The sequence below is a fragment of the Ictalurus punctatus genome, chromosome 29 (assembly GCF_001660625.3).
Source record: "Ictalurus punctatus breed USDA103 chromosome 29, Coco_2.0, whole genome shotgun sequence".
Classification (NCBI taxonomy): domain Eukaryota; kingdom Metazoa; phylum Chordata; class Actinopteri; order Siluriformes; family Ictaluridae; genus Ictalurus; species Ictalurus punctatus.
The window spans coordinates 13,995,974-14,022,487 of NC_030444.2; the positions used below are offsets into that span (position 1 = coordinate 13,995,974).

The following is a 26,514-nucleotide window of genomic DNA, read 5'->3' on the forward strand; positions in this document are numbered from 1 at the left end:
CAATGGCATTTTGTTCAGGGCTCCATGTGTCTTGAGATTGATTTCGAGTTTTGTGGTGTCTCCTTCAGTGTTCAATCACAAGTCTGAGGCCAAAATGTTACGACTCGGTACAACTAACTTTTATTTCACCTACTTGAGAAAGCTAACATGAGAAAAGCATAAAGGGCTGCACAATTCTCATAACAATCTCAAGTAAAGGTTGAGTTGGTTCTGCAAAGGCATAAAAGCTTGCTAGCTAGCTAAATGATCCATGAGTCTCCCTCTTACAAGTTCCCCAGACTCACCTATTATTCATATCTGGTGCTTCGTTTTAAATGCAAAATGTATCCGTGAGAAAACACCCGCTAAAGTGCCGAAGGCTTAAATGAAGCGACGACGGATGGGGAAAGGAGCTTGGAAATGGTCACATGTCCAACCTAAAATACACCCATGTTTGCTCCAAACAAACTCTTAACCACAAATATAAATTTTTAATTATTAATTTCTGCAGAGGAAAATCCAGTTTAGAACATGGCTTCACAGTCCAGGACACAAATCCGAATAATAAATTAAAATATATAAAGAGCATTCACAGTATGTACGATATATTCACAGTATGTACAGCGTTCCCAGACTGCTGCCTGGCCGTCAGTCATTCAGTTGATTGGAACGCGACGCTCATGTTGCAGCTTTATTGAAGATGCATCCCTGCAGCTTGACGTGGTACGCTCGGAAATTTTTCGAGTGAGGTTTCCTCACTCTCTTCTTCCTGGGAGCCAAGGTGAACCCCAAGAGACCCTGCGATCTGTAGAACTCCGCTTGAGCGTGGCAGCAACCGCATCGGCTTAAAAGCAGACACATGTCCCTGCGGAAGGCTCGTGTGAATATGGTGTACAGAAACGGGTTGCACAGCGAGTTGATTGGGTAGAAAAGGATGAGCAGGATTTTGGATTGGGAGACCGAAATGAGAGGCATGTGCAAAGCGGCGGAAATGGCGAAGAACGAGATGGGTGCCATGCACAGGAAGTCCGTAAAGATGAGCACCGCCATTCGTTTGGCCATCCTCGTGTGTCCGTGACGTGTCGGTACGTTCGGGTTGCGCACGCTTAGGTATATCCCGGCGTAGCTGGAACAGACCATTAAAAAGGCTGCCACGTTTATGACCAACACAGCCACCACGTAACCCTGCGAAACCGGAGTTTCAATGTCCATCGGAAGGCAGATGCTCACCTTCGAGTAGCTGCTGACGCCAACTACAGGAAGCAGAGCGATTACAAAGGAAAATCCCCAACCAATCGCCATCATGGTGACCATGTGGCGAAGCCTCAGTCTCCTGCTCATCTGCATGGCATGAGTGATGGTGTGCCAGCGCTCTAGGGTAATCATGGTGAGAGTATAGATCGACAGTTCACTTGCGAAGACGGTCAAGAACCCAGCTACCCCACATCCCATGCCAGTCTGCCAGTCCGTAGCGTGGTTGTAGTACTCTTGACGCGAGCGATAGTCCGCCACGGCGATAAGCAGCAAATAGAAGCCCATGCACAGATCCGCGAAGGCCAAGTTGCACATGAGGAACCGGGAGACGCTCAGCTTCTGGTGGCTCAGGAGTAGAACGAGCAGCACTGCCAGGTTTCCCACGAGAGCGAAAACAGTGACAATCCAAGTGATGGCACGCAGGAAGGTATGACCCAGCAAGTCCTCGCAAGGGTTGAAGGCGTCCGGTTCCGGGGTGCACTTGAAGGAGCTACTGCTGGCGCACAACTCCAGATCGGGGTAGTGGAAATTGATGTCGTTAAGATCGTCACCTGATGGGTCCCTGTGATGAAGACGATGTTACAGGTTTTTACTGATCACTTGGTCAGTCAATCAGCTTGACAATAAATGAAGTATACCATAGTGTCACAGTCTTACATGTTATTTGCTTGGTCATCCATGTTGCACAGCATGGTCAGGTTCTTAAAGCGGTCAAATACAGCGGTCTCCCTGTGGGACGAAAGAATAAAGCGTCAGAATGTGTCAGGCTTAATAATATCCACCTTGCATCCGCTGTACCTGGGATAGGCTCCAAATAAGTGGTTACTGAAGATGATCATCCATCCATCCATTTTCTGTACTGCTTATCCTTACTGGGTCACGGGGAACCTGGAGTCTATCCCAAGCGGCATGGGGTACAAGGCGGGGAACACTTTTTGGACATGCCAATCAGCCTACAATGCATGTCTTTGGACTGGGGGGAGGAAACCCAGTACCCACATACTCTGCACACACAGGGCCGCGGAGGGAACCGAGCCCTCAACCCTGGAGGTGTGACAGCACCAGTCATTTTTAATAAGCGGTACTTTTTACATTTACAGGATTTAACAGTCGCCCCTATCTAGGGCGACTTACAGAACTGCTTTCCATATCAAAACTGCCATCTCATGCTAGTTCACTAGGTATAAACCCTTCTGGGAAGGTGTGTACAGTAAGAAAAATCTCGAAACAAGGATTTTAAAAAAGGTATTGCAATACGTATTGGAAACTACTTTTTGTCTGTTAATACTACAGACCTGTTGTTGCGTTTCCAGGTGTGGAAGGCGCAGCAGTGGCTTGGGTAGGTGAGGTCGGCCTCCTGAAGCTCTGCGAGGTTATCAAGTGGAGGGAGGGTCTTTAGGGAAGGTGTAGAGCGCGCTATGAGAACCTTCACCCCTCTCAGTCCTCGTGTAGGGAGCGATTTTAGAGCGGTGGATGATACATCCCTGTACAAACATAAATATATATATATATATACACACACACACACACACACACATATATACACACATCCACGATACTGTGCAAAGGGTGTGATGCAAAAGGTGTGATGCAAAATGACCTGCAACCTCACTGCAACCCAGTGACCCAGTTCCATCGGCAGCCGTACGTGCCGGTGTCCAGGCCATGACATTTCCTCCACCATGTTTTACAGATGATGTGGTATGCCTTGGATCATGAACCCTTCCTTTCTTTCTCCATCCTATTCTCTTCCCATCGTTCTGTTACAAGTTAATCTTGGTTTCATCTGCCCAAAGAATCTTGTTCCAGAACTGGGCAGACTTTTTAAATGTTATTTATTTATTACATGTTTTCAAACAAGGTCTAACCTTGCCTTTCTGCTCTCGAGTGTTACCGGTGGTTTTGCTATGTTTACACTCTGTATTTGCATTCGTGAAGGCGTCTCTTGATTGTAGACTTTGACAGAGATACACCTACCTCCTCCAGCGTGTTCTTGACTTGGCTCGACACTGTGAAGGGGTTTTTCCTTCAACAAGGAATGCATTCTGCGATCATCCACGTTAGTGCTCTTCCGGTGGTCTTCCGGGCATTTTGGTGTTGCTGAGCTCGCCAGTGCGTTCCTTCTTTTTAAGAACGCTCCAAATTGTTGATTTGGCCACTCCTAAAGTTTCTGCTGTCTCTCTGATAGGTCTGTCAGCCTAATGATGGCCTCCTTCACTTGCATCGACATGTCTCTGGACCGTATATCGAGAGTTCCCATGAACGGCTACCAAATGCTAATTCAACAACTGGAATCAACTCCATGCCTTTTATCTCCTTAATTTGTCATGAAACAACTATATATATATATATATATAAATAAATATACTTATGGACCTGGCTGTATATTTATAACATTTCAAATGAACCAAGCAGGTTTGCTTATTACAGAATCTGATCGGATCGCTGTAATATCCCATTTGTTTTGCTGATATCATCCCAGATACTCATACTGCATGTCAGATCTGCACCATCTCTTAATAGTAAATACTTCTTTTTTTTTTTTTGGGATTAAAAATATTTTCATTTTCTGTAATCTCACCCTGTAGACTGGCTTCCTGCCTCGTTCATACCAGCGTTAGAGTTCAGGGCGATGCTTGCGCTTGGCCTTCGAGCGCTTTTTTGACAGCCTTGGCTAACAGATATAACGCTGTCCTACATTCCTACAGGTTTTATGTCCATTCAAATGCTTCAGTTCAACATATCACAATTTCAGTATTTACACAGCGTATGCGTGTTCCTTGATTAATTCCGACCTTAAGTTTTACTTACAACAACGTTGGTCCTTCAGCTCCCTCAAAAGCATCATCATGGATTTTAATGAGGTGCCAGTTGTCTTTCATAATCCTAAAGTGATTTAAAAATAAATAAATAAATAAATTATTGTTCCACCTACAGTGGAACGCTTGAATTACTACGGTTAATGTAATATGCTGACGGCATGCAAAGATCATTTTAAACATTTAAGCTTTAACCCGATTATACGGTACATAAGCATGAAAAACACCTCACACACTGACAGACAACTGAATGTTTATTTGGACTAGAAGCCAAAGTGTGAACGGTTAAGAAAACAATTAAATGTTTTGTCTCGTTTGACATTTATTTACTCGTACAATATGTTCCTTACTTTTTGTTCCTTACTCAGATCCTGCAATCTTCAAACAAACAACGATCCTGCCACTCACTCGGAGACAAGCTCTCTGTAAACATGTCTGAACGAGTAAGACTACTACACACTGATAAGAGATACGTACAACTTTTCCAGTCTGGTCCCGTTGAAGGCGTGAGATTCGATCTGGGTAAATCCATTTCTGACCAGATTCCTGAAGAAGTTATGCAGAAAAAGTGGTAAATAAAAACGGAAATACTGACCTGATTGTCTCAGATTCACCTGTTAAAGGTTCTTTTTTTTGTTTGTTTGTTCATCTGAGTTCTGTGTGCAGGTTTATGAAATGTTGTGCTGCTGTTTTACATGCACTGATCGGTGAAAGAGTGCCTCTAAGCTTGGTGTGTGCTAAATCTTCCAATAATGTAGCTCGGCACCGCAGCGCGTCGGCGTATCATACACGTAGGGTTTCTTCAGTGTGATGCTTAACTTTTACTACATGTACGACAATTACACAAGCACACCGACCTTTACTTTATTACACCAGGTATTATAAACAACAAGCTGGGGTTGGTTAGTTACTGTAGCTGAGTCTAGCTAGGACTGGTAAGACCGTTGTTATGGTTACAGTGTGTATCACGTGAGCTGCTTTCTTTTCATATCAGCACAAAATCTACTAACCAACCAAACCAACAGACAAATGCTGACATTAGTGATCATGAGTTTATGATGCATTTATGTGCAATGGATATAAAAAAAAAAAAGTCTACACACCCCTGTTAAAATGGCAGGTTTTTGTGATGAAAAAAGTTAAACCAAGATAATTTGTGACTGGACCATTGCAACGCACGACTCCCAGGCCTCCCAGCCAGCTCCATCAGACTCCTGCAGATGATTGCAGAATGCAGCGGCACACCTTGTTTTCAAGCAGCCCAAACGGACACCCCTCTTTATCTCCGTCCATTGGCTTCCTGTAGCCATCCGCATCAAATTCAAGGCACAACCTTGTCTGGAACAGCACCTACCCACCTTGAGGTTTATGTTCCCTCCCGAAACCTGCGATAAGTTAACGATCGACACCTGGTAGTGCCTACTCAACGAGGCACGAGGTCCCTTTTCCAGAACCTTCAAACTGTCTGCCCCTCAGTCGTGGAATGAACGTCCAAAATCAATTCAGACAGCAGAATCTGTCGCCATCTTAAAGACCCACCTCTTCCGTGGCCCAGTAACTTGCTGCACCCACCCCCCCCCAAACACAATGATGCAGCAAGGTAATTTACACTATTTTAATTTTTCCTACAACGTTTCTGATTGTTTTATATATACACAAACACACACATCACAAAACCCTGCCATTTTATCAGGGTGGTGTAGATTTTTTTTTTTTTATATATATATCCACTGTATGTTCCGAGTTATAGATTTAATCAACTTACGTGTGAACATTGATTGGTCTAAAGTAAACACCACTATGAATCTTATTTAAATGAGTGAAGGGATATTTTATTTACTACTGACAGCCTGAGTGACCATGTTCATGTGCTGAACTCGGGCTTGAGGAGACCTTCCAGACTTTCTGAGTAGGAATTCCACATTGAGGGGGTGTTTTCTTTCTTTTTTTTCTTTTCATTCTAGGTTATGAGCCGTAGTCGACATCGAAGAACGCTTTTCCTAAAAGTGTGGTGTACTCACATGTACATGTCCGCCTTGGATATGCCTTGAAACGCGTTGGCTGGGATGTTATTCAGCTGAATGTTGTCTCCCATGTCCCTTAAATTAAAAAAAGAGAGAAAAATGATACCAAATTACAACTCGCTCACGCACTCAACATGTATATGTTCGTCCAAACTCACACACACACACACACACACACACACACACACACACACGTACGCAGCATGCCTTTTTATGTTGTGTATTAAATGAGCCGGGCTCAAATCCAAAACCCATGCTACAATTTTGCAGGTGCACTCAGAAGTGAATCAAACCGGGACACGTTTACTCACAGGAAGAATTCCAGCCCCAGTGAGGAGATGCGAGAAAAATCTGGGAAATGCCTTATTCCCGTGTTGCAGATGCTCCTAAATGAAACGAAGACAGAATGGAGAGAGGAGCTGACGTGACGTGATAACGTATTAGCACTATAACAACGTAGACTTTTTTTTTTTTTTTTTCCTCCCTTACAGGTATCTCAGTCTTGGCAGATCTGTGAATGCACCCTTTTCCATAGCTGACAGGTGAATGATGTTCAGAATTGAGCTACGGTAAAAAAATAAAATAAAATAAAATAAATGCAGTCATTTAGAGATTACTAGTCACAAATTACTGCATATCACAGCTAAATATATATTTAAAAAATTGTTCAAAAATGTCTGTAATTCTAAGTGATAGCTGTAATTAAGGAGGGCGACTTACATTTCGATAACGTTGTGGATCGAGAGAAATGCCTCGCCTTTTATTTTTCTGATGGAGTCACTTTGAGAAATTTCACTGCAGAAGAAACAGACATCTCAGCAGATATTAAACATTATTATATTACACATACACATCTTTTAGTATGTCATTTTCACGCCACATTTAAAGAATTATTAATACGTGTTGCCAAAGCTACTCATTAGTTACGACTTCTCATTTCATGTTGCAAAAAAATATATCTTTTTCACACTTTAGAAAGTTATTACTTTGAGTGAGATCTAATTTAAGGTTCGCTAAAAATTCTAAAAGTATATATTCACAAAATGGCCTTGAAGTTTCATGCTAATCTTTTTACCCCATTTTCAATTTTTAGTTCCTAATCAAGACCCACTTACAATCAGTTTAGGACAATGTCAGCGGGTTGGTTCATCTGTGAAGCAGGAGCTCCGTCCGCTCTTCGAGAATGTAATTGGCATAATTGTCTTTTCCATTTTAAAACCATTACAGAAGGGATTATAGTAAGAGGCTTCGCAGTGTTTTCTTGCGTGCGTCACGAGTAGCACATAACGCAGCGGGTTCACGCCTTTGTTGCCTACGCATCTGAAATGTGAGAGATTAATCTGCACTGTTTTTTTCATTTATGGTGATAAAAGTAATATGTTATCTGATCTTAATGTAACTTTGATAAACGTCACTTTTTTTTGATAAACTCATCAAAAGCAAAACAACAAGCATGAAGCATGAAAATGCAACAGCATTAACACAGCATCAACTCAAAATGGAAAGCTTGAGGTCCTTATTAAACATCTGTAGTGTAAGTCCTTATTAAACGTCTGCAGTGTAAGTCCTTATTAAACATCTGCAGTGTAAGTCCTTATTAAACACATGTAATGTAAGTCCTTATTAAACATCTGCAGTGTAAGTCCTTATTAAACATCTGCAGTGTAAGTCCTTATTAAACATCTGTAGTGTAAGTCCTTATTAAACATCTGTAGTGTAAGTCCTTATTAAACACATGTAATGTAAGTCCTTATTAAACATCTGTAGTGTAAGTCCTTATTAAACATCTGCAGTGTAAGTCCTTATTAAACATCTGCAGTGTAAGTCCTTATTAAACGTCTGCAGTGTAAGTCCTTATTAAACGTCTGCAGTGTAAGTCCTTATTAAACGTCTGTAGTGTAAGTCCTTATTAAACGTCTGTAGTGTAAGTCCTTATTAAACATCTGCAGTGTAAGTCCTTATTAAACATCTGTAGTGTAAGTCCTTATTAAACGTCTGTAGTGTAAGTCCTTATTAAACATCTGTAGTGTAAGTCCTTATTAAACGTCTGTAGTGTAAGTCCTTATTAAACGTCTGTAGTGTAAGTCCTTATTAAACATCTGTAGTGTAAGTCCTTATTAAACATCTGTAGTATAAGTCCTAATTAAACATATGCAGTGTAAGTCCTTATTAAACATCTGCAGTGTAAGTCCTTATTAAACATCTGCACTGTAAGTCCTTATTAAACATCTGTAGTGTAAGTCCTTATTAAATATTTGCAGTGTAAGTCCTTATTAAACATCTGCAGTGTAAGTCCTTATTAAACATCCGTAGTGTAAGTCCTTATTAAACATCTGTAGTGTAAGTCCTTATTAAACATCTGTAGTGTAAGTCCTTATTAAACATCTGCAGTGTAAGTCCTTATTAAACATCTGCAGTGTAAGTCCTTATTAAACATCTGTAGTGTAAGTCCTTATTAAACATCTGTAGTGTAAGTCCTTATTAAACATCTGTAGTGTAAGTCCTTATTAAACATCTGCAGTGTAAGTCCTTATTAAACATCTGTAGTGTAAGTCCTAATTAAACATATGTAGTGTAAGTCCTTATCAAACATCTGTAGAGTAAGTCCTTATTAAACATCTGTAATGTAGGTCCTTATTAAACATATGTAGTGTAAGTCCTAATTAAACATCGTTAGTGTAGGTCCTTATTAAACATCTGTAATGTAGGTCCTTATTAAACATCTGTAATGTAGGTCCTTATTAAACAACATCAGTAACGCTTACTAAGGACCTACATGAATGATATTTAATAAGGATCTTTGCTAATGATGTTTAATGTGTTTAGTTTCACAGATGTTCTTTCATTGTAACAAGTAACAAAAAATGGCCAAAAAGTAAATGTAAAGATGTATAGTTGCAAGAAAAAGTTTATGAACCCAATGGAATTACCAGGGTTTTTGCATTGATTATTCATAAAAGTTGATCCAATCTTCATCTGTAACAATTATAGACAAACACAATCTGACTAAACTAATAACACGCAAACAGTAGTACAAGTGTTTTATCGAGCATATTGAGATTCACTTAAGCTTGAGCTCATGGACTGCTGCCCTGACATTCTCCTGTAAAATGTCTTGATGCAGTTTTGAATTCATTGTTACTGCAATGATTGCGTCCAGGTCCTGAGGCAGCAAAGTGGCTCCAAACCGTGATGCACCCTACACCATGCTTCACAGCTGGGATCAGGTTTTAGTGTTAGTGTGCAGTGCATTTTTCCTCCTCAGGTTGTGCATTTGTGCCAAAAAGTTTAAAATTGGTCTCATCTGTCCACAGAACATTTTCCCAGAAGCATTATGGAACATCCAGGCGGTTTTTGCACAAACTTGAGACATGCTGCAATGGGTTTTTTTTTCTCCAGACAGTAGCGGTTTCCTTTCTGGTCTCCTTCCATTAACACCACTTTTTCTTTTCTTTTTTCCCCCTGATAGTGCACACATGAACAAAGACTTTCACAGTTTGTAGAGTCTTCTGCAGGCCATTACCTATTACCTGTGGGTTCTTTTTCACCAGATTGCCCATTCTCTCGGTGTGATCCTAGGGAGAGGAGCAACAGTCCCGAATTTCCTCCATTTGTAGACAATTTGTCTCATTGCGGTTTGATGAACACCCAGGTCTTCTGAAATGATTTTGTAGCCTTTTCCAGCTGTGTGCATCTCTATAATGCATCTTCTAAAGTCCTGTGAAAGTTGATGAGATCAAGGCATGGCTCACACTCATCAACTGAGTGTGTCAGGAACCAGATTTGTCAGAAACCGGACTTTATGTCTCTTTATTTAAAGGGAGAAGCACCTGTACAACCCACAATCTCATCTCCTTCACTGAAACACCTGAATCCAGTTAGCACAGAGGTTCACTTACTTCTTTTTTTTTTTTCTTCTTCCAGCATGCACTGTGAATGATTACTCAGTATACGCAATAAAGAGCTGAAAACTACTACTGTATAGGTGTTATTAATTTAGTCAAATTGTGTTCGTCTATAATTGTGACTTAGATGAAGATCAGACCACAGTTTATGAGTAATCAGTGCAAAAAACCCCCCTGGTAATTCCCAAGAGTTCACAAACATTTTCTTGCAACTGTATCTGTATGTATCTGTATGTCCTCTCTTTGCTTTTATAACCGTTTCCAACTTCTTTCACACCCCCTGAACATCACTGGAACTTCTGGATCTTTTCCGTTCGAAACTTCAGCCCCCACATTCCTCTCGACACGTTCTAACTTCCAACAGCGTTAAAGCCAAGAGGGTCATGGCAAAAACGTCCTTACAATCTGATTTTGCTGTATGTTTTGGATTGTTGTTTTATTACAGGATACACCCACATCAGATTTTTTTGGGCCATCATCACCCTCTTTCCATCTTCGGAAGACAAAGAGGAAGAACACCAACTAACACAAAACCAACACCAAGTAAATAAGCACTGAGAAGTGCAACAAGACGACAAGAATAGAGTAAAATCTGTAAATAAAACGGTACAACACGGACAACTTTTCCTTCTCGCTGAAAATCCTTGGAGAACTCAAACTTTGGCGCTGGACTCTATCTCATAAAAACAACAGATGTGTTTGGGAAAGAGATTTTGTAACTCTAAAGTGTTATTTTATGATCACACGGAGGTTTGATCTGCCCTGTGCGCTTCTGATGGTTTCATAATGTGTCGAGGAGGGAACGGTTTGTAAAAGAAACATTTGAGTTAAGATGTATTTTGGCTAAAAGCGTACTTTGCTGAAAGAAGAAAAAAAAAACACACTGAATGACTTGCGCATTTATTTTAATGTGATCTTCACTGGTGTCCAAGTTTTATTTCCTAATGAAATTCGAGTAAAACTTACTTGGCATTAACATTTTTACTGTGGAGTTTCCTGTACGACCTAAAACACATGTTGATAAGGTTAGTGAGAGTCATGCAGTGGGATTTAGCCCTCGCTTAATCTCTACCTAACGTGAATGATGCAGCGGCGCTTCGGTCTGGTCGTCGCTCTCACCTCTTCACCTGTACACTCCGCTCAAATAGATCAGCTTCCAAAGCTTTAAAATTCATGCTAATACCACCGGTAATACCATCGCACCATTGTCCGTCATAGATGGCATACTCGGCACTGTAGAGCAGAGCGCCATTATATTCTAGCGGCATGTACTTCGACTCCAGCATTTGCAGAAAAAACGTCTCCAACTCCGTCTAGACTCAATTTCTCTAAATATAGAGTTGCTAGAACATGGTAAGTGTGAAAAGAAACTCTTGCTCGTTGTCACCCTTTGACATCGGTGCCCACTCAGAAAGGAAGTGTTAATATCCTACAGTGCGCACGTTTTGTGTTAGTATTATTTCAACACATGTTGTGTTAAATTATCCAATAAAATGTGTTAAAAAAAGGCAAAATTCACACGAGTTACCAACACAACGTGTTAAATCAATGTTCGATCACGTTGCCGACGTCATCATAAGAACCTAAACTCGCCTCAAAGTGAATGTTCGTCGCTTTGAGCTTTTGATCGTGACTGCGGAGTCGGAGTCCTGAGGCGAGGAAACCAAATGATCACCGGTAAGTTAGCAAGACCAGACCCGCTGTAGTAATTAGCATTAGGAAGATGGGTTAGAGCTGTGTTTCTTCTTGTATTCGGTGAATGTTAATGCCGGGTAACAGGTGCAGACAGTCAGTGGCTAACGGAACTTAGCTAGCTCGGTAGTTTGGTCGAGACCAAACGTTCTTTATGTCTTCCCAGATGGCAAGGAGATTTATAAGAGAGATACATCAACTCCCATTCTTAAACATCTTTCAAATGTTTTTTTTTTTAAAGATTTTAATAAATATCACCTGAATTTCCTGCAATTGTTTGTTCGTTTTTTTTAATTTAGCATTTTCGTAGAATATTAGCATACAAACAATTTGGATTAGGAGTTAGGATTCTGGTGTTATATTTAACATCTTCGTGTGGAAATGTTTAACATAACGCACGTGTTAAATGTACTAACAAACTGACTATGTTGAAAGAAACACCAAATGTTTTGTCCTTAACTAGACACGCGGGTATCATTTAAAAATCAACTCAGTGACAAGGTTATTGTTTAACAAATCTGTCGTTAACTGCGAACTCTTCACACGAACCATGGAAATAAAGCAACAACCAACACTTTAGCACTAAAACCCAACACAAACATTTAAAGTTCAGTAATTGTAGCTCTACTTTAGTTTAGCAACTTATTCGTTTAATTAATTGCATGTAAATGTAAATTAGGTCCTTAGAACCGACCGTTTGTGAAGGCACAAGCTGATTCGTTTGTCTTGTCACTCGAATAGACAACGAGCTATTAAGCGTGCTTGATTCCATTGTCACAACGAGCAAAAATGACCAAAGATGATGTACATTTGTATAGGTAATCTCTAAAATCGTCTATTTCCACAAGCTAATTTGTTCATCCTGTCACCCGAGAACTTGTTTGGTTTTTTCCACCAAGTAGACGTGGTGCCATAGTAATGTTCTTTTCTTTATACGTAGATTTTGTCCAGGGATTTATCATGCATTGTTTCACAGGACTTGGCTGTGCTTTACAGTAATTTATTGTGTTTTTCTCTGGTATATTGCAGTACTGGAATAGTTCCACCGTCCACTACGATGAAGATCATTTATAAGTGGTCTTTAAGAATTTCAATACCTTGTCATTTATCTATGAGAACACTCACAGAACACAGAGATCTGCCTCTATAAACGGATGACAGGCTAGACGGGTTAGATTTCAACACGGGATTCCAATCATGAGCAGTGATTAAGAAATCGAGGGTTTAAGTGTAGCAAATAATTGCAGTTTTGGTGTAAGACTCAGCACTTCTCTATCTATCGGCTTGGACGTCCTGAACAAAACAATTTGTCCTAGAGGTTGTCACCACATGTTAACCATATACAGCGGTGGAAATGCCAGAGGCAGACTTGCTTAACTTAAAATGGAAGAACATTAACGCTGGGTTTTATACACACACACACACACACACACAATTCTGGAAAAAGTTGGGAGTCATTTGAAAATTCAGTTCACCCTGTACTATATTGAAAACACATTATTAAGACATTATATGATGTTTTACTTTGTGAATTGAGTTTAGTTTTGAGTTTAGTTACCATGCATCCATCTTCTATAGCGCTTATCCTTTTCAGGGTCACGGGGAACCTGGAGACTATCCCAGGAAGCACAAGGCGGGGAACACCCTGGACAGGGGTGCCGATCCATCCACAGGGCACAATCACACACACATTCATACACTACGGACACTTTGGACACGCCAATCAGCCTACCATGCATGTGTTTGGACTGGGGGAGGAAACCGGAGTACCCGGAGGAAACCCCCGCAGCACGGGGAGAACATGCAAACTCCGCACACACAGGACCACGGTGGGAATCGAATCCCTGACCCTGGAGGCGTGAGGCGAACGTGCTAAACACTGAGCCACCGTGCGCCCCTTGAGAATATACACTCATTTCAAATCTGATGACTGCAACGCACTCCGAAAAAGTTGGGACAGTCGACTGTTTACCGCTGTGTAACATCAGCTTTTCTTTTAATAACATTTATTAAGCGTTTGGACGCTGAGTGAAGGCACCAGGTGGTTAAGTTTACCGAGCGGAATTTTCCCCCATTCATCCATTACACATTTCTTCAGCTGAGCGACTGTACGGGGAATTCGTCGCCTCATTTTGCGCTTCATAATACGCCACATGTTCTCAATGGGAGACAGGTGAGAACTGCAGCAGGCCATGCTAGCACACACACTCTCTGCTTACGTGACCATGCGCTTGTAATCCGGGCAGAATGCGGTTTGGCGTTGTCCTGCTCTGGATGGCAGCATATGTTGTTCCAAAACGTGTACATATCTTGTGTATGAATCTTTCTGCATTAATGATGCCCTCACAGATGTGTAAGTTACCCATGTCATGGGCACTGACACACCCCCATACCATGTGCACTGACACGCCCCCATACCATGTGCAGTGGCACGCCCCCATACCATGGGCACTGACACACCCCCATACCATGTGCAGTGACACGCCCCCATACCATGTGCAGTGACACGCCCCCATACCATGTGCAGTGACATGCTCCGATACCATGGGCACTGACACGCCCCTAAAGCATGGGCACTGACACGCCGCCTTACCATGTGCACTGACACACCCCCATACCATGTGCACTGACACGCCCCCTTACCATGACACACGCTGGATTTTGGACCTGACACCGATAACAACTCAGATGGTCCTTTTCCTCTTTACCCCGGAGAACATGACGGCTGTTTTGTCCAAAAAATACTGCGTACATAAAACTTTTGCACAGTACCGCGTATATAAAACACTTTTGCACAGTACCGCGTATATAAAACTTTTGCACAGTACCGCGTATATAAAACACTTTTGCACAGTATCGCGTATATAAAACACTTTTGCACAGTATCGCGTATATAAAACACTTTTGCACAGTACCGCGTATATAAAACTTTTGCACAGTATCGCGTATATAAAACTTTTGCACAGTACCGCGTATATAAAACACTTTTGCACAGTATCGCGTATATAAAACACTTTTGCACAGTACCGCGTATATAAAACTTTTGCACAGTACCGCGTATATAAAACTTTTGCACAGTACCGCGTATATAAAACTTTTGCACAGTACCGCGTATATAAAACACTTTTGCACAGTACCACGTATATAAAACACTTTTGCACAGTACCGCGTATATAAAACACTTTTGCACAGTACCACGTATATAAAACACTTTTGCACAGTATCGCGTATATAAAACACTTTTGCACAGTACCACGTATATAAAACACTTTTGCACAGTACCGCGTATATAAAACTTTTGCACAGTACCGCGTATATAAAACTTTTGCACAGTACCACGTATATAAAACACTTTTGCACAGTACCGCGTATATAAAACACTTTTGCACAGTACCACGTATATAAAACACTTTTGCACAGTACCACGTATATAAAACACTTTTGCACAGTACCGCGTATATAAAACACTTTTGCACAGTACCACGTATATAAAACACTTTTGCACAGTACCGCGTATATAAAACACTTTTGCACAGTACCACGTATATAAAACACTTTTGCACAGTACCGCGTATATAAAACTTTTGCACAGTACCGCGTATATAAAACTTTTGCACAGTACCACGTATATAAAACACTTTTGCACAGTACCACGTATATAAAACACTTTTGCACAGTACCGCGTATATAAAACACTTTTGCACAGTACCACGTATATAAAACACTTTTGCACAGTACCGCGTATATAAAACACTTTTGCACAGTACCACGTATATAAAACACTTTTGCACAGTACCGCGTATATAAAACTTTTGCACAGTACCGCGTATATAAAACTTTTGCACAGTACCACGTATATAAAACACTTTTGCACAGTACCACGTATATAAAACACTTTTGCACAGTACCGCGTATATAAAACACTTTTGCACAGTACCACGTATATAAAACACTTTTGCACAGTACCGCGTATATAAAACACTTTTGCACAGTACCGCGTATATAAAACACTTTTGCACAGTATCGCGTATATAAAACTTTTGCACAGTACCGCGTATATAAAACTTTTGCACAGTACCGCGTATATAAAACTTTTGCACAGTACCGCGTATATAAAACACTTTTGCACAGTACCGCGTATATAAAACACTTTTGCACAGTACCGCGTATATAAAACACTTTTGCACAGTATCGCGTATATAAAACACTTTTGCACAGTATCGCGTATATAAAACTTTTGCACAGTACCGCGTATATAAAACTTTTGCACAGTACCGCGTATATAAAACACTTTTGCACAGTACCGCGTATATAAAACACTTTTGCACAGTACCGCGTATATAAAACACTTTTGCACAGTATCGCGTATATAAAACACTTTTGCACAGTATCGCGTATATAAAACTTTTGCACAGTACCGCGTATATAAAACTTTTGCACAGTACCGCGTATATAAAACACTTTTGCACAGTATCGCGTATATAAAACACTTTTGCACAGTACCGCGTATATAAAACACTTTTGCACAGTACCGCGTATATAAAACTTTTGCACAGTACCGCGTATATAAAACTTTTGCACAGTACCGCGTATATAAAACTTTTGCACAGTACCGCGTATATAAAACACTTTTGCACAGTATCGCGTATATAAAACACTTTTGCACAGTACCGCGTATATAAAACTTTTGCACAGTATCGCGTATATAAAACACTTTTGCACAGTACCGCGTATATAAAACTTTTGCACAGTATCGCGTATATAAAACTTTTGCACAGTACCGTGTATATAAAACACTTTTGCACAGTACCGCGTATATAAAACACTTTTGTACAGTATCGCGTATATAAAACACTTTTGCACATTACCGCGTATATAAAACACTTTTGCACAGTATCGCGTATATAAAACTTTTGCGCTCATCTGTAAACATGATGTGCACAGCCTTGCCATAAAACTAGAAATAACAGTTACAAACTCCAGAAGGATCTGATCTGGTTTTCTACGTCTAAAATTGACATTTATTCATGTAGCGGACGCTTTTATCCAAAGCGACTTAAAAATGAGGAAATACAAGCAAAGCGATAGATCAAGCGGAGAACAATGCGAGTCGTGCTACTGTGCAAGATCTTTTAATTGAGTTCTAGAAAAGCAAAGTGTGCAGAGTAGGTTTTTAAAAAAATAAAATAAATAATACAGTTTTGTTTAGGATAATGTACGGTTGGCGTTTTAGGGGTTAGTCAGGTGTTCAGATCATTTAAATGTTGCAATTAATTTTTCCTTTCTGTGTTTCTTTGTCATTTTTCGACGTCGCGCAAAACGATCATCACTCTCTCGCTTACCCTTTTAAAAAAGGTGTATGAAAAATTGCAGCACTACTCTTTTGTTGGCAGTTAGTTCGCAAAACCTTACATGTAGAAATATTGTGATATAATATTTTGGACGTATCGCCCACCCCTACATATTTTTCACTCACAATATATATGATATATTATACATGATATGGCCTATTATATATTTTTCTACTCACACAATATTTTTTTCTATGCCTTAAAGTTATTCATTTATTTATTTATTTATTTATTTTTGGTAACACAGCTACTACATACATACAAAGCCACCTTGGGGTAATTAATAAATGAATAAAGGCTGATTTATTCATTCCTTTGATCTCATAAACACAAATAAATCCGTTTAAAGCCGGACTCACATTCTGGACACGTTGATGAGACCTCGAAATGTTCCACTTTGCACTTCTTTCAAAGGCAGGTGCGCTAATCTTCTGCAAAAGAAAAGAAAAGAATCATAAATAAGTAAATACATGAACGAAACAAAAGTTTTGGCACCCGAGGGAGTTTGAAACTTCTGGAAACTTTCTGCAGCAGTGTGTGTATTTGTGATGATGGTGGACGTACAGGTTGGTGCTAGTGGTGGAGGATGGTACCCGGGTTCTCCTCTCGGTTTGCGCGGTGCAGCTCAGTGTGTCCGCGGTGCAGCTGCAGATCGGCGGGCAGGTGAACGCCCCCCCGCGGCTCAGACGCATCACCACCGCCAGCAGCAGCGCCGCCACCGAGCACCGTGACACCATAATCCTCTTCTTCTGCTTAACCTGCGTCCTTCACACTCTACATATAAACTCCACTCCCGGGTCAAAAACCGACCGACTCACTTCTTCACCGTTCCGCCCACGGCGGGTTGCCAGATTGTTCACCTGAAACTCCTCCTCGGTGCGGTGCTGTGCGGGTTGGTGCGCCTTCCTCACCACTCCACCACAGCTCCTTCCCAAATCCCCCCAGCAGGACAGCGCGGTCCGGTGGTTTAGTTCCGCATTCAGCTGCATCAATAATTCTGCAGGGTTTGTTTTGTACTGAACACCTGAACACCCGATAGGTCACCACAGGCTGAATTTGGGAGTGGGGTTGAATTTCAGCTCAGGAATGTCATCTGAGCGACCAACAAACTCTTTCCACTATTTATTTATTTACAAAGGTATTGCACAATAGGAACCAACTACAACACAAATGATACATCCATACGTCCGTTTCCTGTAGCGCTTTTATCCTACACGGGGAGCCTGGAACCCATCCAAGGGAACCCTGGGCACGAGGCGGGGGACGCTCTAGACGGGGTACCAACCCATCAGGGCACAATCCATACACACACTATGGATAATTTGACAAAACGCCAATCACTCAATGCACCTACAACGCATGACTTTGTACTGTGGGAGGAAACCGGAGTACCCAGAGGAAACCCCCGAAGCAGCTACAGGCTAGCGTTGTGTGTGTGTATGAGTATGTGGCTCAACCCATGCTGCAACAAGTTATAACACTAGCATGAAATTTATTGTGTTGCCAACCCGAAATTCTCCTGGTTCTCTGGATTAGCCACTCTGGCATTGTGCTCCACCGCAGTCATTTTTGCACTCTCTCTTGATCGTTTTGTATCCCCCTGCGACAGTTTTGCGCTCTCGTACATTCATTTTTGAGTTCACTCAAGTTTTGGGTTTTCGCGATAATATTTGCGTTCTCTCGCTATAATGTTAGCGTTCTCTTGCGAAAATGTTATCGTTCTCTCGACAATGTTAGCGTTCCCTCGCGACAATGTTAGCGTTCCCTCGCGACAATGTTAGCGTTCTCTCGCGACAATGTTAGCGTTCCCTCGCGATAATGTTAGCGTTCCCTCGCGATAATGTTAGCGTTCTCTCGCGACAATGTTAGCGTTCCCTCGCGATAATGTTAGCGTTCCCTCGCGACAATGTTAGCGTTCCCTCGCGACAATGTTAGCGTTCCCTCGCGAAAATGTTAGCGTTCCCTCGCGACAATGTTAGCGTTCCCTCGCGACAATGTTAGCGTTCCCTCGCGACAATGTTAGCGTTCCCTCGTGAAAATGTTAGCGTTCTCTCGTGACAATGTTAGCGTTCCCTCGCGACAATGTTAGCGTTCTCTCGTGAAAATGTTAGCGTTCTCCTGCGACCATGTTAGCGTTCTCCTGCGACAATGTTTGCGTTGCCTCGCGACAATGTTAGCGTTCCCTCGCGACAATGTTAGCGTTCCCTCGCGATAATGTTAGCGTTCCCTCGCGACAATGTTAGCGTTCCCTCGCGACAATGTTAGCGTTCCCTCGCGACAATGTTAGCGTTCCCTCGCGAAAATGTTAGCGTTCCCTCGTGAAAATGTTAGCGTTCTCTTGCGACACTGTTTGCATTCCCTCGCGACAATGTTAGCGTTCTCCTGCAATAATGTTTACTTTCTCTCTTAACAATGTGAGCGTTCTCTCGAATTAATGTTACCGTTCTCTCTCGATTTTTTCGTGCTCTCTTGCAAAAGTCCTAACTCGAGAACTACTACTATTAAATAGTACTAAATCCTCAACTAAAGCAGCTCAGCCATCAGAGCATGCTGTCTACTCTAGACACGCACTAATTCTTCCTCCTTGTATAAGGTGCAATTACTTTTGTCCTAACGGAATGCAGTCTCATTCGGCTTAATTGATGACATTTTTGCGATCGCGTTATTCCTATGAATTAGAATAGACTCTCTGAGCTAGTCATTGTTTAAACAAATCAATAACAAGAACACCTGGACAACGACACACACCACGTGTTCACGTCACGTGTTCCAATATTTCTGATCATTTAAAAAATGGGTGGGCTCAAACGAGTTGTTTGACACGCCTAGGTTTCTGAAGCGGGAAGTTCTGTTACAGATGCAAACGTTATTTGTCCAGAAGATTTGTCCCGCGTGTACGAAATGTTCACCTCTTTCTGTTTCTCCTGCGATGCTGTATAGCAGTCCTTCTCCTGAAAATACCGGAATTTTCCCATACTCATAACCGACGTCGTGCTCCGTGTCATCGGGAGCTTACCGACTGTTGTAAACAAAAAAGATTTTGATTGTTATCCTTTGTGTTTTCATCTAAGCTTTGCTTTGCCGAGTGGTTAATTGCAGCATTCAGCGAGTCATCTCGCCTTTTATTTTTGGTGCACTGTTGACACGAGGCTCGTGTAAGTGGTACGCTAATGCGTTACTTAGAAACCGTATGCTTTTATTCTCGCAGAAACAACAGCAAGGACGCAGAAATGCAGGAACACACACACGGATGATCCTTACACCAAACCGCGTAGTGCATAGTCATCAGTTCCACGAGTAGGAAGTTCTTCCCAATAGCGTTTATACTGCTATATTACTTTGAAGCTTTTTTTGATGCGCACGTGTGTAAATGCCACGTGGTCCCCAAAGCAGGCAGGTACCTTTCATTCAGCACCGTTTACACAACCAGAGGAAGTCTTCCTGCTAATTAAGTTACAGTAAGGACGAGTAAAGAGGAGATTTATTCATTTATTTATTTATTTTTTAATACTTCTAAGCCTGTTATGTAATTATAATCGCTGACACGAGCAGGTGGTGTGTATAATCACAGACCCTGGAGAGAAAGTGTGTTGACACAAAAAGGGGTCATATGCTTGGATAATAATTTGTGTGAAAGTTATGAAGGTTAAGGTTGATGTGTGTGTGTGTGTGTGTGGGGGGGGGGGGGGGGGGGGAGGTGTGTTCATATAAGTGAAATTGTTCTGTGACTGAGATCGAAACAAATCATCTTCGCGTATTTAAACGAATACACAATTTCTCCGTGTGCATATGTAATGTTCTTTTTAACCCCGCCCCCTCCTCCGCCACTAAATTGTATTTTTTTCCATTCGTAAAATGCCACCCGCTACGTCTACTAACTCCGCCCTATCACATGACGCATCCCCCCCATGCTGCGTCACACGGCGGAGTAACGCGCTCGGATCGGAGTACGCCGCTCTCTACCCTCTTCCACATACGTCAGCTCGTGTCACTGTGATGGACCGGGGACACGGTGTACTCCCCTCCCACTCAGACAACACAATTTTGCTCCCTTGGCCTCCTGGATGATAGAGCGAACGCTTTTCTTGGCGGGAGCACAAACACGCCAGTCCTCTCGTCAATGGTGTTGGACGCTAACGTAGAGCATCCAGCCCGGTTTGTTTACAAGGGTTTGGCAAAAGAAGAACGCATCGAAATCGTTCTCATGGCAGACGTCCACGAACATCCGCTGACGAAGGAACGGCCGACGTGGTGCTGTGAACGCAGTCCTCTGTGTATGTAGACTTTTGGGACACCCTGTATATACTGGCTTATTTATGCAACTAGAGCCAAGAGACTCGTAAACAAAGCTCTAAAACACTAAGTTTGATTAGTCGGTCATTAAAAGAACACTTTACGGTCAGGTTACTATCGAAGGCAGAAGCTTGTGGCTAGAGATGTCGATTTGTCTGAACATCCTGAAAAAGAGAGAGAAATTATCCCTTGGTTATATTTATGTCGACCAGCACAGCCATATTACCCGTCCATCAATGTCAATGATGTCTGAAGGCACATACTCCGAGGTGTTAGGACTGAAAAATAGAAAAAAGGGCAGGCTGACCGACTTAGAGGCGGTGACGTAGAGCCTCTTTTGATGAGTTGTTGGAAACCATTAAACCTTCCTCTGCCTGCTCTACATCACCGCTCACAATAGTCAGAAGAGGCTCATCTTTCCTGCAAACCCCCCCCACCACCACCCCCACCCCCATGAAACAAGCGAGGAATCACATTAAAGCATCGAGGTCTGCAAAAACGTGCAGCATATTCACCTGCTTTCACCTGCGTTACATCATAACCACAGTGTTAGCTCCGAGATTTAAAGACAGAAACGTTAAACAGTATGTGCAGGATGATCGTTTTTGTAAACGTGTGTGTGTATGATTTCAAGCTCGGATCTGTATTTGACATGAGCCTAGTCGAGGGTGGAAGTCTATTTAGGAACACAGAGATACTTCTCAGGGTTAAGTAGTCTTACACAATTACTCACGTGGAGCAGAGAGAGCCTGCTTCCCACACCCACTCACACACACACACACACACACACACACACACACACACACACACACACACACACACACACACCAAGGCTTATCAGTGGTTTATTAGAGATTATGGAACACCGACTGTTCATAAATGTTTCATGCGTGAACATTTGGAAGCTTTCTATCGTTTTAGATGATTTGTTTTGTTTCCATACATCTATTCATTTTCTGTAGCACAGGGTCGCCGGGAGCCTGGAGGATATCCCAGGGGACTCTGGGCACAAGGTGGGGGACACCTTGGACGGGGTGCCGGCCCACAATCATACACACTACAGACAATTTGGAAATGCCAATTACCCTACATCACTTTGGTTATCTGCAAACTCAACACTCAAAACAGACACCCTCAACGCGTATGGCTCCGCTCAGAGATGTAGAGAGGTTTTTGGTGAATACGACAGAAAAAAAAAAAAAAAAAATTGGATATGAAGTGTCATATCCAATTTTTCCTCTCTCTTATAATCTCAGGCCCCAAATCACCTGAACAGTGCAGCTTAAAATAGGAGAAGGATCTCTGCAGTGGATATATAGAGGATGACTGGCAGGAGGCCGTTGAATGCCTGAGGTCTACTTTCATATGTAACAGATGAAGGGAGACTCGATGTAACCGTCTGTACAGGATTTCACTGAGGTGTTTTTTTTTCTTTTCTGTGTGAATGTTGAAGCCAAAAATGCTTGATTTTTTTTTTCTTCAGAATTTGCCATGCCGTTTGCACAGTGTTTTTTTTTTTGCTTGCAGAAAACTACTAGAATTGGAGAAATTACGATCAAACGAAATGGTGTCTTTCGCGGTGATGTTTGTTGGTAAACGAGACCTTTTAGATGGACTCACGTCGGACGCACGTGAATTGAAGATTTGGTTGAACGCGCGTCGTGATGACGTCACGTGACGCGTCTCGGCCCGGATGAAAAATTTCGAAAAACTCCTCCGGATATTGCGAAATCCTCTAGGGACTGATTTAAGATATAATACAGATTACATATAACCCCGGTCATAATTAACAAAATCGATCCCACTATTTCACCTTTATGTGTGAAATACCATACCGACTTAGGGACCGACTTTCTATACTTTTGGGAGTGCAGGTACATATCCAGATTTTTGAAATTTTTTTTTTTAGTGGTAAAAGTGAAAAAATAAAAAACTCCAGGCACCTCTCTGTTGGGTCTCCCATCAAAAACTCAAATACAAACACTGAATTTAACCTCGTTAGGTCTCAAATTACTGGACAAACTACTACTACTACTACTACTTCTGGCTGGGAAATGCATTATTAACAAGTGGATGAAGGATACTCTCCCTTCTGTAACTCTGTGGTACAAGGAGATTTTCGCTGAGCTTCCTGATGAGAGAAGGGCTGCTGTGCTCAAAGGCAGTGATCAATACGGAGCCCATTCATAGATTCCCTACATCAGAGGTTAAAAACACCATACTGAAAGGTCAGGGCTTCCTGCGGTGGAACATCTCTCGGATGAACGCTCGGAGGAAAATTCCAAACAAAGGGATGTTTTTCTTTCTTTCTACAGTATGGTCTTTATTACTATGTTTCTCTCGTTGTCTGTTTGTCTCTAGGTGCCATCCCTGCTGAAAAACAAACAAACTAAAAAAACAATAGAAACCAACACAGAAATTTTAATGGTTTAACCTACAAATACAATTCCAAACCATCACTTAACCATTAAAACCATTAACATTATTGGTCCTTAATGGTATCCACTAGACATAACATGCCACCAATAGAAGGCAACAAATTACCATTACAGTTTCCATTAAAACCAATACAATTTCCATTATGACCATTAAAACAAATACTGTGAGGGTTTGTATTGTTTTTTTTTTTTTTTTTTTTCCTCTTTCCAGCAGGGATGTTTCAGTTTCATTTTAGTATTTTAAACATCTCTGCTTTCCCTGCTGAAATCAAACTCAAATGGTTTCCATTACAAATACCATTATAAACCATTAAAACCATTATCAAATGGTTTCTGTTACACAGTAGGACGTAATGAGCTGATAGTTGAGCTGATAGAATCAGTGATGATGGGATTGATTTGTTTGTGTGTTATATAGAATAATAAATCATTGGCATGAAGGTTTGGTGTGAATTACTCATGAGCCGTACTCTCCGACTGATGAAGTGGTTCAGTAAATAATATGAAGATTAACAGTGAATTATAGTGATAATGTGCATGCGAGTTTTGTTTTTCTGTGTAAAGTGAATGATTTAGAGAGACATAAATCCCTTAATTAATGATTCCTGAGATGTCTAGCATTTTAATAAAGCTAATACAGTACTGTCCAAAATCCAAAGTTTTATGGTAGAATTATGGAAAGAGAAAAGGTCAGCAAACTCCATCAAACACCTTTTCAGGAACTTTACGGAAATCACGTTTGGAGTTTTATTCAGTAAGGTTGCAGAAATGTGCTAGATTAAAGAAAGTCTCGCTTTAATAATAATAATAATAATAATAATAATAATAATAATAATAATAATGAATCCTTCTTCTTTTTTTTCTTGTACCATGTACTGACATAGCTACGTTTTATATGTCAGTTTCTAGGTATGAAGAAGAAAATAATGCACAACAATTTGGAGTTTGCACCTCACACATATTCAGTCAATACATACACTCTTAGAAGAAAGGGTTCTTAAAAGTTGTTAGCTTTGTCATAGGGTTCTACATAGAATTATTGGTGTTTATGTATGTATATGTGTGTCTGTGTATATATATATATATATATATATATATATATATATATATATATATATATATATATATATATATATATATATATATATATATATAAGTGATAGTGGACATTTTGTTCATTATTAATTTAAGACTACAATAGATTCATGCTTGTGTTAGTGCTCGTTCATGTGAAATAAAACATGTCTACTTTGCCCCCTGGTGGTCGGCGGCGTATTTGCAATTCCTAACACATTCCTGACATCACTCTACTTAGGTGCGCAAACCAAAATAAGTTTTCATTGGAGTATTTTCAACATCTCTGCTTTCCCTGCTGAAAGAACAAGCAAACAGCAGAAACCATCACAAAATCCGAATTGTTTACAAAATACCATTACAAACCATCAAGGGTCAACGATTAAAACCATCATCAAATGGTTTCTATTACGTAGTAGGACGTATTAAGGACATAAGTATCCACTAGACAGAACATGCCACCAATAGAAGGCAACGAATTACCACTAGAGACCCATAGGGACCATTGCAGTTTCCATTAAAACCAATACATTTTCCATTATAAGCCTTTAAACCTTTACAAGTTCTGTGAGGGTTTCTATTGATTGTTTTTTTTGTTAGTTTTTTTTCCAGTAGGGATGTCTCTGTTTCATTTGAGTATTTTAAACATCTCTGCTTTCCCTGCTGAAATCAAATTCAAATGGTTTCCATTACAAATACCATTACAATCCATCAAAAACCATCATCAAATGGTTTCTATTACGCAGTAGGGACGTATTAAGATCATAGGTCCTTAATGGTTTCTAGTAGATATAACATGTCAACAACAGAAGGCAACAAATAACCACTAGAGACCCACAGGTACCATTACAGTTTCCATTAAAACTAATACACAATTCCCATTTTAACAATTAAAACCATTACATATTCTATGAGGGTTTTTTTTTTTATTGTTTTTTTTTTTTTTTTGTTCAGCAGGGTTTTCAGGATGAGTGATGTGTGAAGTACAGCATTATCTAATAAACGGTTTTAGTTCCTTACCTTGTTTTTAAACAAAAAGATCCGAATTGCCTCCTGGACGGTATTGGACGTTATGTTAAAACAAAGACAAGACTTCTGGTTTCCCAACAGCCATGCTCACACTGTTTGACTCTTTCACATACCATGTAGGAACAATGAGTGCAACTGTAAATGGACAATAAACATGACACGCCCACATGAAAAAGTACTGTAGTATTTTACAGTAAATTTACTATCGAAAATGTAGTAAATACTATATATTTTTTCAACCTTACTACAGTAAATTGCGGTGAAATGTGGTAATTAGTTGTGGTTACGCTACCATAGTAATATAAAAAAAATCAATGAACTTTCTACACCTGTCCTATACTCTACAACATGTGTGATAACCTTCACAGAACAGCTGAATGTTATAAACCTTTGTAGTACATGATATTTTACACTAGAACACACTGTAGTATCCCGTAGTATTCTGTAGTAACTGTAATATTTAAAACACTGTTCATCAATTCACTATAGTCATTTCTACAGTATACTGTAGAGTATATTAAAGTGTAGTAAATACTATGATATACGGCATTATACTACAATTTACTAGCGCTTAACAAAGTAAATACTAAAAAAAAGTATACTACAGTATTCTTTCATGTGGGAACCTAAACCTTCAGGTTCAGGTTAGAAATATG

At 40.7% G+C, this 26,514-nt stretch overlaps 1 protein-coding gene across 1 annotated transcript; it reads right to left on the reverse strand.

Annotated features, from left to right (window-relative positions):
• Nucleotides 1-452: 452 nt before the first annotated feature.
• On the reverse strand, nucleotides 453-17,806 carry LOC100305044 (luteinizing hormone receptor). Its single transcript, NM_001200279.1, is given in 11 exon segments — nucleotides 453-1,795; nucleotides 1,891-1,962; nucleotides 2,529-2,717; nucleotides 4,045-4,119; nucleotides 4,530-4,598; nucleotides 6,074-6,151; nucleotides 6,388-6,462; nucleotides 6,566-6,640; nucleotides 6,797-6,871; nucleotides 17,384-17,455; nucleotides 17,589-17,806. Coding segments are annotated over 11 exon segments (2,091 nt in total). The 5' UTR covers nucleotides 17,762-17,806; the 3' UTR covers nucleotides 453-657.
• Between the last annotated feature and the right edge of the window lie 8,708 nt (nucleotides 17,807-26,514).